This window comes from Boleophthalmus pectinirostris, unplaced genomic scaffold (assembly GCF_026225935.1).
Source record: "Boleophthalmus pectinirostris isolate CB_2022bp ecotype Guang Dong unplaced genomic scaffold, ASM2622593v1 HiC_scaffold_12, whole genome shotgun sequence".
Taxonomy (NCBI): domain Eukaryota; kingdom Metazoa; phylum Chordata; class Actinopteri; order Gobiiformes; family Gobiidae; genus Boleophthalmus; species Boleophthalmus pectinirostris.
In genome coordinates, this window is record NW_026571018.1 from 34,830,030 (window position 1) to 34,845,925 (window position 15,896).

The following is a 15,896-nucleotide window of genomic DNA, read 5'->3' on the forward strand; positions in this document are numbered from 1 at the left end:
TAGACCTGGTTTAGATCTAGTTTAGACCTGGTTTTAGTCCTGGTTTAGTCCTGGTTTTAGACCTGGTTTTAGTCCTGGTTTAGTCCTGGTTTAGACCTGGGTTTAGTCCTGGTTTAGTCCTGGTTTAGTCCTGGTTTAGACCTGGTTTAAATCTAGTTTAGACCTGGTTTTAGTCCTGGTTTAGTCCTGGTTTAGACCTGGGTTTAGTCCTGGTTTAGTCCTGGTTTAGACCTGGGTTTAGTCCTGGTTTAGTCCTGGTTTAGACCTGGGTTTAGTCCTGGTTTAGACCTAGTTTAGATCTGGTTTTAGTCCTGGTTTAGTTTCCAGCAATGAGTGGAATTACCGGAAAAAAAATAAATTATAAAAAAAAAATTAAAAATAATGTGAAAACAGGAAAATACCACCATGTAATCCATTTATTTCAACAAAGTAACTGTAATCCAATTACCACTCACTGAAACAGTAACTGTAACTCAATACAGTTACTCATAATTTGTACTCTGATTACGTAACTCCAGTACATGTAATCTGTTATTCCCCAACACTGGTTATTACAGTTTGTATGTAGAGTTTGAGTTCATGTTTAAACCTTTGTCCTTGATGAGCGCGTCCACCTCGTCCCTGACGCTGTCGCTCCAGTGCGTGATGTCCACGTGCAGAGAATAATCGCAGCACGACTTCTCATCTGCCCACTGCCTCCACTGGTCAAACGCCCCCATCAGACTGCAGCCGGGCTCTGGGATCACATGGTCCACTGACAGAGAGAAGAAGAGAAAGAGAGACACAGAGGTGAGAAACAAAAATTAGACTTCTACTTATTTTGAATAATAGGAGGGTTTCAGTCACGTGATCACGATGATGCGCGAATTTCAGGTGGAGGGCAGGACAAACACGACAAACAAACACGGCTCTGGAGAACACAGATATGGAGAAGAGTTCTTACTGTAAGGATTTAGAGCGAGTAGCAAGGCAAAAGTACGAGCAGTTAGTCGATAAATATATTGGGCGTGACCCCATCTTATTGAAAATGAGAGAATTTTCAACCGAAGTAAAAGATTTGCAGACAATCGAGGCAGAGGAGATCACGAACTATTTAGCTCTTCAGACATCGTTCTACACCAGACAACAGATGAAGGCAAAGTACAAAAGTTTGGAGGCTTATAACTTTTTTTGTCAGTGGATGGGTCCTCAACCTCGGTGCAAAACGCCTAAATGATGATTATCGTTTGGTCTTCGCCGGGGTGAGTGTTTCTCTTATTTTATGTGTATAGACGTTATGGGAAAAACTGCAGTGTATCGGCAGTAACCTCTATCTGAACTATTTAATGTCAACAAACGTCGTTAGCCGTTAGTCGTTAATGATTCGTTTATGTTTAGGTAAACCACAAAAAACTATTTATCTTTGTAACAAACCTTTGAGGAAGTGTTCACTGCAGACACGAGCATTAGCGAATTCTGCTCCTCCCGACCGTAAACAGGTTTATAATCCACTTTTTACGGCGTTGTTCTGTCGGATTTTCCCATTTCTGACCTTTGTGGACGACTATATTTTGTACTCTAAAAAAATCGCTTTTCCTTCTCTCGGTTAGAACAGTTGGCACAGCCGTAAACTACACAACACATCGGCATTTTCCTCCAGTCAGTTCACTTCCTGCCCTCCATCTGATTTTGCGTGCTGACAAACGTAGCCCTGTGACGTCACGTGAAACCCAGATATTATTACTATTTATATTTTTTTGTCTTTGTTTTTTTTATATTATATTGTGATGTGTGAGCTACTGTGTCCAAATAATGTCTTTTGTGGATCAATAAAGTTTGTCCAAGTCTATGAGGGGCCAGGACAATCACATTTTAAATTGAATTATTTGACTGCAAAACATCAAAAATGTATGTCTGTGGCAGAATGTTCAGGAGTTACCATGGTGCTAATTAAGTTTGAAGATGGTCTGAAAACTCAAGAAAAAATACAGAAATACAGAAAAAATACAAAATGCTGTTGACTGAACCTAGTTGCTTGTGACTGTAATTTTACCTGTGAGAAACTTATTCAACAGCACAGACCAGCTCACCTGTTATAGCAGAAACTAAGTCAGCCCTTTCTAGTCAGATTGTGTTAAAAGAAATCTCAGATTAAAGTCTAAAAACACATCAGAGAGAACAGTGCCTACAGTTAGCGTTAATGTTGCTGACACCATCCGCAAAGTATAAAAACACAGCTGATGACTATAGCCACCAACATAATAATAATAATAATAATAATTGGTAACACTTTATAATAACTACACCTTACTTAGCCTTAATTAAGCATGAACAAAGACTTAATTAATAATGAACTATTCTTTATAAAGCATAATTCGTCTTCACTTAAGAAAAGCTCTCAAAAAGACTTAAATAACAGATAACAGCTGCCTGAATTATCATTGCTTTGCATTATTAGTAAATCATTTTGTCATAGCTTATTAATCATTAATAAATGCTCAAATGGTTAGTTCATGAGTATTTAAGTATGAAATAATTATGAGTAACTATTTATAGCACAGGAAAATTAAGTGCAAGTGCTAATTAAGGTAGTAATTAAGTAGTTACTAAGCGTGAATCATTATTAATTAAGTCTTTGTTCATTATTAATTAAGCCTTTGTTCATGCTTTATTAAGGCTAAATAAGGTGTAGTTATTATAAAGTGTTACCTAATCATTCCTTATATGTGAATTTCTTATTTAGAAACGCTATTGTAAATTCTGATGTCTTTCGCTAGAGTAATATAGAAAAGGAATTTCAGAAAAAATCATTACTGCCTTATCTGCAGTGGTGGATGGAGTACTCAATTTTGTTACTTAAGTAAAAGATACAGGGGCAAAAGATTACCCAAGTAAAAGTAAAAGTATCACATAAAAAAACTATTTAAGTAGCTATTTAAAATTGTACTTTAAGAGTAAAAATGTATCGTAAATGTTTTTGAATTGATTTTTTAGAATAATTAAAGCATCAAATGTAATGATTTAGATAAAGAATTTAGCTGATTTTAAGGGCTTCGGTTGAGTTCTACATTTTTCTAGCTGTGTTTTTGTGCATTTGGTTTGCTCAAAGTTGGGATAGAAACTCAAATGAAATGGTCTCAAAGCATAAAGAAAAGTACTCTAAAGTAACGTAGTGGAGTAGAACATACAGACACAAGCTCTCAAATGTAGTAAAAGTAAAAGTTTCCACTGTAAAATGTACTCAAGTAAAGTACAGATACCTAAAAATAGTAAAAAATAAGTATCGTACTGTATGTTTACTTTAGTACTTCGTTACATTCCATGTCTGCGCTACTGAAAGGAATTTTTGTTGTAAAAAAAATAGAACAAAAATTACACAATACTCAAGATTGTGAGAATGCATGTAAATAAAAATATTCATTCCTGGAAAAAGAAAATTGAAAAAAATAAAAATAAATGAATGACCAGAGGCGGAATGCTATGGACTGAAAAAGAGTTTGTGTGGAAACAAATAATTTATAAATATTGCTGATATATTGCAATTTATCAATAATTATTTCTAATAATACAGTCAACTGCACCTTCAAGAGAACACAACTGTATGAAATATAATGTATAAACTTTTTTTTTTAAATCAAAAGAACAGTGAATGAATGAATTTAAGTGAAAAAAAAATAAATAATAATAATCCAGATCCATTTTGAATCGACTCGAGAATTGGGCAATGACGATATATCACTGAATCGATTTTTTTCTTACACCTGAATGAATCATAAATCTTTTCTGTTGTTTTCCGTTTATTATCTTTTTATTTATTTTTACTGATTTATGTACGATCAGAATCTGTTTGTTAAATGTGCATTGTTAATTTGTAAAAAAACGATTTGTACTCTATGTTTTGATTTCCTCCGTTATATTTGTTATTAATTCCCAAAGTAGGAATGTACACGGGCCGTATGGAAAACGGTGGGAACTTGTGAACAATTTAGACACGTAGGAAGTCATTAATCACCAGACACATTATAATAATCCCTGAATCAATAGGCTGCTGCAGTGGTACATGTGCGTTTGGAAACTACAGACTAAAGTCGCATTAGCAGCGCAGCCCCGGCCAAGTCTGGTGAAGAGAAATGCATTATGGGAGGGTGGTTTTCGGCAGCTGCTCGGGGGGATCTGGTCTGGACTCTGGGACATTTAGGGAGGGGCGGCGTGTGTGTGTGTGTGTGTGTGAATGTGTTGTTGTTGAATGTGTGTTGCTGACAGTGTTGGGGAGTAACAGATTACATGTACTGGAGTTACGTAATCAGAGCACAAATTATGAGTAACTGTATTGAGTTACAGTTACTGTTTCAGTGAGTGGTAATTGGATTACAGTTACTTTGTTGAAATAAATGGATTACATGGCGGTATTTTCCTGTTTTCACATTTTGGGCTATATCCCCCTTTTTTTTTCCCGGTAATTCCACTTCATTCCCGGAAACTAAACCAGGTCTAAACTAGATCTAAACCAGGTCTAAACCAGGACTAAAATAGGACTAAAACAGGACTAAAAGCAGGTCTAAACTAGATCTAAACTAGATCTAAACCAGGTCTAAACCAGGTCTAAACCAGGACTAAACCAGGACTAAAACAGGACTAAAAGCAGGTCTAAACTAGATCTAAACTAGATCTAAACCAGGTCTAAACCAGGACTAAACAGGACTAAAACAGGACTAAAAGGACTAAAAGGTCTAAACTAGCTCTAAACCAGGTCTAAACCAGGACTAAAACAGGACTAAAAGCAGGTCTAAACTAGATCTAAACCTCTAAACCAGGTCTAAACCTGGTCTAAAAGGACTAAACCAGGACTAAAAAGGCAAACAGGACAGGACTAAAAGCAGGTCTAAACTAGATCTAAACCAGGTCTAAACCAGGACTAAACCAGGACTAAAATAGGACTAAAACAGGACTAAAATAGGACAAAAATAGGACTAAAACAGGACTAAAAGCAGGTCTAAACTAGATCTAAACCAGGTCTAAACCAGGACTAAAACAGGACTAAAAGCAGGTCTAAACTAGATCTAAACTTGCTCTAAACCAGGTCTAAACCAGGACTAAAACAGGACTAAAAGCAGGTCTAAACTAGATCTAAACTAGCTCTAAACCAGGTCTAAACCAGGACTAAAACAGGACTAAAAGCAGGTCTAAACTAGATCTAAACTTGCTCTAAACCAGGTCTAAACCAGGACTAAAACAGGACTAAAAGCAGGTCTAAACTAGATCTAAACCAGGTCTAAACCAGGACTAAAAGGACTAAACAGGACTAAACCAGGTCTAAACCAGGACTAAAACTAAAACAGGACTAAAACTAAACGTCTAAACCAGGACTAAAACAGGACTAAAAGCAGGTCTAAACTAGATCTAAACTAGATCTAAACCAGGTCTAAACCAGGTCTAAAACCAGGTCTAAGCCAAGACTAAACCATGCTGGGCGGACGTGTCTCCAGCAAATCAAGTAATCCAAGCAAATCAAGTAATAAAAGTATTCAGATTACATTACTCACTTTAAGTAATTTAATGGATTACGTTACAAACTACATTTTGGTGTGTGTAATCTGTAATCTGTAGGCGAATACATTTTAAAAGTCACCTTCCCAACACTGGTTGCTGATCCTGTATCAATGAGAGCTTTTGTCTGGTCTTTTTAATGTAGAGCCTCTGTGGCAAATCAGACTTTTTATTACGTAAGTGGATCTGCCCCGTTGTTGTAAAAATGCAGCACATGTGTTTTCAAAGGGAAGATGTGCTTGGGTTTTATAAGTACACACCTCCGTACTAAACACATGATTTAAACTGTGTGTTGTTATGCACAGTGTTGGGAAGGTGACTTTTAAAATGTAATCCCCTACAGATTACAGATTACACACACCAAAATGTAGTTTGTAACGGAATCCATTAAATGACTTAAAGTGAGTAATGTAATCTGAATACTTTGGATTACTTGATTTGCTGTAGAGAAGCAAAGACGAGGAAATCGTAACATAAGATGTTTTGTCTGATAAAAGACAATGAAAAGCCCAGACTTTCCTTAAACGTATTAAAAATATTACTGATAGAAGACGAGGAAACACAGGTCCGCGCTGCATGGTTTAGTTCTGTTTTGGTCCTGTTAAATCCTTGTTTAGACCTGGTTTAGACCTGGTTAAGTCCTGGTTTTAGTCCTGGTTTAGACCTGGTTTTAGTCCTGGTTTAGTCCTGGTTTAGTCCTGGTTTAGACCTGGTTTAGTCCTGGTTTTAGTCCTGGTTTTAGTCCTGGTTTAGACCTGGTTTTAGTCCTGGTTTAGTCCTGGTTTAGTCCCTGGTTTTAGACCTGGTTTAGACCTGGTTTTAGTCCTGATTTTAGTCCTGGTTTAGACCTGGTTTAGACCTAGTTTAGACCTGGTTTAGACCTGGTTTAGACCTGGTTTAGACCTGGTTTAGTCCTGGTTTTAGTCCTGGTTTTAGTCCTGGTTTAGTCCTGGTTTAGTCCTGGTTTTAGTCCTGGTTTAGTCCTGGTTTTAGTCCTGGTTTAGTCCTGGTTTAGTCCTGGTTTTAAGTCCTGGTTTAGTCCTGGTTTAGTCCTGGTTTAGTCCTGGTTTTAGTCCTGGTTTTAGTCCTGGTTTAGTCCTGGTTTAGACCTGGTTTAGACCTGGTTTTAGTCCTGGTTTAGACCTGGTTTAGACCTAGTTTAGACCTGGTTTAGACCTGGTTTAGACCTGGTTTAGTCCTGTTTTACTCTTGTTTTAGTCCTGGTTTAGTCCTGTTAAATCCTGTTTTAGACCTGGTTTAGACCTGGTTTAGTCCTGGTTTAGTCCTGGTTTTAGTCCTGGTTTAGTCCTGGTTTAGTCCTGGTTTTAGTCCTGGTTTAGTCCTCATTTAGACCTGGTTTTAGTCCTTGGTTTAGTGTCCGGCAATGAGTGGAGTTACGGAGAAAAAAAAATACTTAAAAACATAAAGGGAATATAGCCCCAAATGTAAAAACTGAAAAATACCGCTGTGTAATCCACTTTATTTCAACAAAGTAACTGTAATCCCATTACCACTCACTGAAACAGTAACTGTAACTAAATACAGTTAGTACTCTGATTACGTAACTCCAGTACATGTAATCCATTACTCTCCAACACTGGTTATGCATGTTAAAGCTTCTATATGACACCAAATGGACTCGTGAGCTTTAAGTCATGTTATTACTTCACTGAAAACAGACCTGGTGTTGTGTTTTGTTTCATTCACACATGTTTGAGCAGCTCTTGTGATGTCATGTCACGGGAGTTTAAAGTTAACAGCGACATTTGACCTTTGGTTCAGTAGAAAAACAGTTACACAATGCATAAAAAACACTGCTTTATGACAAGGGGTGTGTGATGATACAGTATCAATATCATCATATAGAAGTATCGCCAAGAGTATTTTTTCATATATTTTACTCATTTATTTTGTTATAGTGCTACAGTTTTGTTGTTTGTTTAGAGCAGACTCAGTCAAACTCAGGCCCGGGGTCCAAATTTGGCCTGAGGTATTGTTATATTTGGCCCGTGAGATCAAATCCAGTTATATAGATGCATTATTTATTTAATATTTAGTTATTATTTTATATGATGCTTGTTCTGGAGTCAATGTTTAAGCAAAACTATTATTAAACATTTATTTTAATAAGAAAAGGTTTAACATTACGTACCTCAAAAGAAGAGAAAACATGCAGATGCTGGTAAAATGTTTCAGTAAATATTTAGTTTGGCCCACGACTTTGTCCCAGTTTTTAATTTTGGTCTGTGAATTTGAGTTTGACACTCCTGGGTCAGAGGAAGGAAACTTGTTTGTGCGACACATTTGACATTTTCACAGTTTTGATGATTAAAATGTTTGTGTTTCATATAAACTTTGCACAAGAAGTGGTTTAACAAAGACTTTTAGTATCACAGCCATGATTTAGCCTTTATTTTTTTATTGAACTGTATCAAATCGATTTGAAATATATCGTATCGAATTGTAAGCTCACTGACATCCACATGACATGGATGTCAGTGAGGTGGTGGTAAGATTACCACATGACATCACAAGGTGAAATAGACTGTTTCTGTTTGAGAGAGAAATATGCAGGGTTTGTGTGTTAAACATGTGAATGAAACAAAACATAAGTCCAGGTCTGTTTGTGATGAGGAAACATTATAATGTAGATCAGACAATATGTAATATGGGCTCTAAAATGCATTTTTCTTTATGCATGTTGCATTGATAGAGTAATTCAGGCATCGAAATGAACGCTCTTTTCAGAAGCCTGACATTTCAGCCAAAGTTTCAAAAATGGGTTGAACTTGACATGGTCTGCCATACATTTTATTTGTGTTTTTTTTTTGTTAAATGTGACTCTAAGGACCAATAATTGAAGGGTCTGCACTTTCGGAAATATCGCGAAAATAATTGTGGCCATTTTAGTGCATGAGGAGAAAAATTCAGTTTGTCGACTGGACAAATGTTAGTTTGGTTGAAGACGTTTCGCAGCTCATCCAAGCTGCTTCTTCGGTTCTGGTCAGACGCTGGTGGACACTTCCTTATATCTGCAGGGAGGAGCTAACTACACTGAAACTAACACACACACTTGTTCACAGATTCTGTTTGTTAGTTCGGTCCTATTTACAACTCCATCCTCAAACCTAAGTCAAAACAAACAAGAGAACAACAGGTGCAGCCAGGTCAGGTCCAGAGGTGAGGAAGCTCTATTATGCCCATTAATTGTTCTGCTAATTAGACCCCACCACCCTGTACAGGTCAATAGACATAACTAACTAACAGAAACTGTGAACAAGTGTGTGTGTTAGTTTCAGTGTAGTTTCAGTGTAGTTAGCTCCTCCCTGCAGATTTAAGGAAGTGTCCACCAGCGTCTGACCAGAACTGAAGAAGCAGCTTGGATGAGCCGCGAAACGTCTTCAACAAACTAACTTTTGTCCAGTCGACAAACTGAATTTTTCTCCTCATGGATTCTGCCTGGACGACTGAGGGATTCTTCACACATTTTAGTGCATGTAACCTTTATTTTTTTATGGAAAATTTTGAAACATGAAAATTTCCTGAAATCCTCACTGGGTTGGGTAAGCTGTCAATAAATGCATTCCAGATGCAAAGAACACCTGTGGTGACAAAATTCAGTGAAAAAATTATTCCTGAAACACATTTCTACATGATTTTGGCTCAATTTAATGCAAAAAATAAGGCGTTTTTTTTTTTTTTTTTTTTTTTTTTTTTTTTTTTTACTTTTTTCCAATATTTTCATCTTTACCTCATTGGGAATCAACTATTCACCCAAGTAATGACATAAGCCTTATTGGCCATTCCTTTCTCCAAACAGTAAACTCATTTCACAGAAAAAAATATTTAAAAAATCCAACCAAAATCAATAGATCTGTGATGATTTCGTTACTAGTTGGCCGTCAACAGACACGGAACCTCAATAGAATGTTAGGCTACTCTCAACATTCTGATATTGCCAATGAGGTAAAGATGAAAATCATTTTTTCACAGAATGTTGTCGCCCCATGTGTTCTTTGCATTTTTCTAAATTTTCTATCAAAAAATGAAGGTCACATACACTAAAATGACCACAGTTTTTTTTGCGATATTTCCGGAAGAGCAGACCCTTCAATTATTGGTCCTTAAGGTCACATTTAACAAAAAAAAAAAAAAACACAAACAAAAAGTATGGCAGACGATGTCAGGTTCAACCCATTTTATTGAGCTTTTGAGACTTTGGCTCCCTGACTATTAAGATTTCCTTATTTTAATGGATCTGAAGTAATATTGGAATTTTCTGAGACACAGAATTTTGGTGTTTCATTATCTGTAAGCCACAGTCATCAAAATTCAAGACATAAATTCTTGAAATATTTCACTTTATGTGTCAGGCCTTTGTGAAATGAGTGTAAAAAAATTTGAACTTTTTGATATTCTAATTATTTGTGATGGATTAGTGTATATCGTCTATAGTTATAATAATAATGTATATTGTAATGTAATTGTTTTTGAGCATTTTGTTGAATTTTTGTTGTTCATCTTGTTGTGATTATCTTTGAACTCTGTTTTTTTTTGTTTTTATTTTTTTTTTTGTTTTTTCCTCAAATTTGTTTGATTATATGTCAAACAGTCAAGTGTGCGTGTGTGTTTGTGGTCGTGTTGATTTTGTTGTTTTGATTTTTTTTTTTAATTCATGTATCCTACTGTCTGCCCTTCTGTATCTGTCTTTTGTTGTTGTATTTATGAGGACCCCCTAGAAAACGAGATGGCAAGACATCTCAAGGGGCTTATCCTCCAAATAAATAAATTCAAATAATAATAATAAATCTTCATCTTGACTGAAAAGAGTAGGTTTAAACATCAAAACGCCATCTAAAATGACCGGTCATGCCCTCATCTTTTCTTATGTACAGTTTTCTACAGCTCTTTACCGATCATGGTGGTTCCTCCGGCCAGGGCAGCCTTGGTCCCCTGGGCGAAGTCATCTACGGTGGTGGTGCCGCGGTAGGGCATCTGGAGGTGTGTGTGGATGTCTATGCCACCCGGAATCACCATCTTCCCATTGGCCTCCACAGTCTTCACCCCCCCAGGGACGATCAGGTTGTCTCCAATCTGCCTAAAATAGACACAGAAGACAAGATGTTAGGATGGGACATTTCTTTGGGGGATTTTAATCAGTTTACAGGAACGATTTTATTCTTATCTTTCAGTTTTAAAAAGGTATTTCTTCAATGAACACCTCAGAGTTGATTTGATACCATAAAATAAGCACATTAACTCTTTCCCCCATGAAGACGACATTTGACGACCCTCTTGTTTCCTTAATGACGTCTTTTGACACCTCTGCTGTTTTACTTAAGACGTGATTTGACGACTATTAGAAACGGCTCGGTTTTTCACATTTAAACAGAGGCTGTGATAGGTGGGGGCCACTACAACCCACACTAGACTGACCAATAGGATTCAAGGATATGTTTTTCGCCAATTTTTTTCCAAAGTTAATCGAAGTAGTGACGATTGTAGCTTCCGGAAAAAACACAACACGAAACACGAGCAATGGAAAGATCGCGGTGCTGCGGCGCACAGTTTTAGAAATAATGAGGAGCGGACGTGTTTTATGGATAAGTTTAGAGAAAGTGACTTTTATAGATTTCAAAGTGATGATGAAGTTGATTATAAAGTGGAAAACAGCGACGGCGACGGACTTTCAGAGAGTGAAACTTACGAAGGTGAGAACGCCGCTGATGCGTCTGTGTGGAGTCCTGCGATATCCAAACAAACTATCTGAGCTTTATACTCGATTATGAACCAAAATTGCCCTGAAATCTGGATGTTGCCCAGGTGAGTCCTTTAAAATATTTCAGTCTTTTTTTCCAAGATGAGATGTATAACAGAATCGCTACAGAAACAAACACTTATGCGGAGCTCTGCCCACGAGAAAATAACCAAGATGACAAATACTGGACAAACACTGATGAGGAAGAGTTTTATTATTATATTATTATATTATAATAAGCTAAATGAGTTGAATAAGTTAAATGGAAAAAATGAATTAGGTCCACACAGGTGAACAACAGGTAAAAACAGGTGAACACTTGGCTATACTGTATCTGGTGATATGAAATCTGTTGAAATACTTTGACAAAGTATATTTTTTATTTTTTTATGAATATAGTTTTCAGAACATGCAGATATCAGATGCTTAATGTAGTTTTTTTGTTTTCAATTTTGCACCTGACCAGGTAAACTCTCATTTTCAGTGAGCTGTTATACATCTATAAATGAGTTGAATCACATTTAAACATCCATAAATGAATAGTTCAGAGTCTAAGGTTTCCAGAGATACAAATATGTCTGTGTTACAATTAAGTTCATGAGTGTAAAAATCATTTATAATCACTCGTGGAAGTCTGTTTTCTTTTATGCAATTATGCCCTCGTCATATATGTATGGGTTGTTCCTAGTCGGCGTCCAGGGGGGAAAGAGTTAAAGCCAATTCAATTATATACTAATGAAAGCTAACATTCAAAGTGCTCTCCTTGATAAAGTGAGTTAAAACCAAAGTCTGGCTTATTTGGTCAATCCAGCCTTGTTAAATCCTTAGATCTGTGTTATTAGGTTCTTTTTTCAGACCGAGAGTTTGTTTTCATACAGTTTGGACTGATCACTCACGGTCTTCCTCAGAGTGGTTAAACAGGTTTTGGTGCTGTCTTCCTACCAGTGGAGGCAGGACGACAGCGCCACCTGCAGTCCCACTTCCTCAGGACAGTATCCCAGGTGTGTGAGAGTAAAAAAGCCCCTCGTCCCCGTTTACAGTCCTGTGCAGCAACATCATGTGACCAGTCTGAGGAAGACCACAGGGAGCAGAACTAAACTGTCAGGTACGAAAACAAACTCCTAGACTCAGTCCTGGTTTCAGTCATGGTCTCAATCCCAGTCTGGTTCAGGTCTCGGTCCTGGTCTGGTCCCGGTCTCAGTCCGAGTCTCAGTCCCGGTCTCAGTCCGGTCTGGTCCGGTCTCAGTCCCGGTCTCAGTCTCCCGTCTGGAGTCCCGGTCTCAGTCCCGGTCTCAGTCCCGGTCTGGTCCCGGTCTCAGTCCCGGTCTGGTCCCGGTCTAGTCCCGGTCTCAGTCCCAGTCTCAGTCCTGGTCTCAGTCCCAGTCTGGTCCCGTTCTCAGTCCTCGCCTGGGCCCGTGCTCAGTTCTTGTCTGGTCCCGGTCACAGTCCTGGTCTCAGTCCCGGTCTGGTCCCAATCTCAGTCCCGGTCTCTCAGTCCTGGTCTCAGTCCCGGTCTCGGTCTCTCAGTCCCTGGTCTCAGTCCCGGTCTCAGTCCCGTCTGGTCCGGTCTCGGTCCCGTCTCAGTCCTGGTCCCAATCTCAGTCCTGGTCTCAGCCCCAGTCTCAGTCTCAGTCCCAGTCTCAGTTCTTGTCTGGTCCCGGTCTGGTCCCGGTCTAAGTCCTGCTCTGGTCCCGGTCTCAGTTCTTGTCTGGTCCTGGTCTCAGTCCCGGTCTGGTCCCGGTCTGGTCCCAATCTCAGTCCTGGTCTCAGCCCCGGTCTCAATCACAGTCTCAGTCCCAGTCTCAGTTCTTGTCTGGTCCCGGTCTCAGTCCCGGTCTGGTCCCGGTCTGGTCCCGGTCTGGTCCCAATCTCAGTCCTGGTCTCAGCCCCGGTCTCAGTCCCAGTCTCAGTTCTTGTCTGGTCCCGGTCTAAGTCCTGCTCTGGTCCCGGTCTCAGTCTGGTCTCAGTCCTGTCTGGTCCCGTCTCAGTCCCGGTCTGTCCCGGTCTCAGTCCCAGTCTCAGTTCTTGTCTGGTCCTGGTCTCAGTCCCGGTCTGATCCCGGTCTCAGTCCCAGTCTCAGTTCTTGTCTGGTCCCGGTCTAAGTCCTGCTCTGGTCCCGGTCTCATTTCTTGTCTGGTCCTGGTCTCAGTCCTGGTCTGGTCCCGGTCTCAGTCCTGGTCTCAGTTCTTGTCTGGTCCTGGTCTCAGCCCCGGTCTGGTCCCGGTCTAAGTCCTGGTCTAGGCCCGGTCTCAGTTCTTGTCTAGTCCCGGTCTCAGTTCCGTGCAGATGAAAACAAACTCTCGGTCTGAAAAAAAAAAAAAAACCCTAATAGCATAAATTATCAGAAGATCAAATGAACCTCGTTGGAAATCCTCAGCTCTGTTCCAACAAAACGCTTTACTAGAGCTGGTGCCGAGTTGCCGTAGTAACAAGCACCCGGGCACAAACCTGGCTGGGATCAGACCAACTGCCAAGATCATTTTAGCTTTGTCTCCAAGGACGTCTAAACAGAAACAGTTTAGTCCGAAGCTTCACCTACACACACACCGTACGCACGCGTCCGGCCCAAATAAAAGCCCGTGGGGATTATTTCACGCGGCCGTCGCGAGGGAAAGTGCAGAAGGGAAATAACTCGAACACGGTTAAAAGTTCTGAACACAGCACAGTCGCATTTGGTTTCTCACATTCCTAAAAGGGACAGACACAGAGGGACGGGGGGATGAGGGAGGACGGGGATGAGAGGAGGAGGGGACAGGGGGATGAGAGGGGGACGGGGGGATGAGAGGAGGACGGGGGGGGGGGGGGGGGGTCAGAGGATTTGGGAGGGGACCACCAGTTCTGCTCTGCTCCAATAGAAAACAACCTGATTATTATGCAACGCCAACACTGTCTGAGACTCCACATACAGACAGACAAAGAAAAGAGAGAGAGAAAGAGAGGGAGGAGAGAAAGAGGGGAGGGGAGAGAGAAGAGAGGGGAGAGAGACGGGAGAGAGGAGGGAAAGGAAAGAGAGAGGAGAGCGAGGAGGGAGAGGAGAGAGAGGAAAAGGGGAGGGGAAAGAGAAGAGGAGAGAGAAGAGGAGAGAAAGGAGAGAGAAGGGGGAGGAGATAGAAAGAGAGAGAGAAGAGAGAGGAGAGAGAGAGAGAGAGAGAGAGAGAGAGAGAAGGAGAGATAGGAGAGGGAGGGGAGAGAGAGAGAGGACAGGGATACAGGAGAGAGGAGAGAAAGGAGAGAGACAGGAGAGAGAGGAAATGGGAGAGAGAGAGAAGAGAAGAGAGAGAGAGGAGAGAGAGGAGAGAGAGAGAGAGAAAGAGAGAGAGAGAGAAGAGAGAGAGAGAGAGAGAGAGAGAGAGAGAGAGAGAGAGAGAGAGAGAAAGGAGAGGAGAGAAAGGAGAGAAAGACAGGAAGGGAGAAAGAAGAGAGGACAGAGAGATGGGAGAGAGGAGATTAAGGAGAGAGAGGAGGAAGAGGAGAGAAACAGGAGAGAGCGGAAAAGGGGAGGAGAAAGAGAAGAGGAGAGCGAGAGAGAGAGGAGAGAGCGGAGAGAGAGGAGAGAGAGGGGGAGGAGAGAGAAAGAGAGAGAGAGAGAGAAGAGAGAGAGAGAGAGAGAGAGAGAGAGAGAGAGAAGGAGAGATAGGAGAAAAAGAGGGGAGGGGAGAGAGAGAGAGAGGACAGAGATACAGGAGAGAGGAGAGAAAGGAGAGAGAGGAGGAAGAGGAGAGAGACAGGAGAGAGAGGAAATGGGGAGGAGAAACAGAAGAGGAGAGAGTGAGAGGAGAGAGAGGGGCAGAGAGGAGAGAAAGGAGATACAGGGGGGAGAAGAGAGAGAGAGAGAGAGAGAGAGAGGAGAGAGAAAGAAAAGAAAGGGGAAAGAGGGAAGAGAGAGAGAGAGAGGAGAGAAAGGAGAGTAGAGATAGAGAGAGAAAGACAGGAAGGGAGAGAGAAGAGAGGACAGAGAGACGGGAGAGAGAGAAGGAAAGGAAAGAGAGAGGAGAGAAAGGAGGGAGAGGAGAGAGACAGGAGAGAGAGGAAAAGGGGAGAAGAAAGAGAAGAGGAGAGCGAGAGAGAGAGGAGAGAGCGGAGAGAGAGGACGAGAGAGGGGGAGAGAGAGAGAAAGAGAGAGAGAGAGAAGAGAGAGGAGAGGGAGAGAGAGAGAGAGAGAGAGAAGGAAAGATAGGAGAAAAAGAGGGGAGGGAAGAGAGAGAGAGGACAGAGATACAGGAGAGAGGAGATTAAGGAGAGAGAGGAGGAAGAGGAGAGAGACAGGAGAGAGAGGAAATGGGGAGGAGAAAGAGAAGAGGAGAGAGTGAGAGGAGAGAGAGGGGATGAGAGGAGAGAAAGGAGAGAGACGGGGAGAAGAAAGAGAGAGAGAAGAGAGAGAAGAGAGATGGGCAGAGAGGAGAGAAAGAAAAGAAAGGGGAAAGAGGAGAGAAAGACAGGAAGGGAGAGAGAAGAGAGGACAGAGAGAGAGGAGAGAGGAGAGAGAGGAAATGGGGAGGAGAAAGAGAAGAGGAGAGAGTGAGAGGAGAGAGAGGGGAAGAGAGGAGAGAAAGAAAAGAAAGGGGAAAGAGGGGAAAGAAGAGAGAGAGAGGAGAGAAAGGAGAGAGAGGGG

At 40.7% G+C, this 15,896-nt stretch overlaps 1 protein-coding gene across 2 annotated transcripts in view; it reads right to left on the reverse strand.

Annotated features, from left to right (window-relative positions):
* Positions 1-15,896, reverse strand: part of dpysl3 (dihydropyrimidinase like 3) — a 182,452-nt gene that overhangs the window by 94,858 nt on the left and 71,698 nt on the right. For both annotated transcript variants that reach the window (XM_020917905.2, XM_055148671.1), the window contains 2 exons: positions 10,440-10,624; positions 590-754 (listed from right to left, as the gene is read on the reverse strand). In XM_020917905.2, coding sequence (XP_020773564.2) covers positions 590-754; positions 10,440-10,624 — 350 coding nt within the window. The remainder of the gene's footprint in view (positions 1-589; positions 755-10,439; positions 10,625-15,896) is intronic.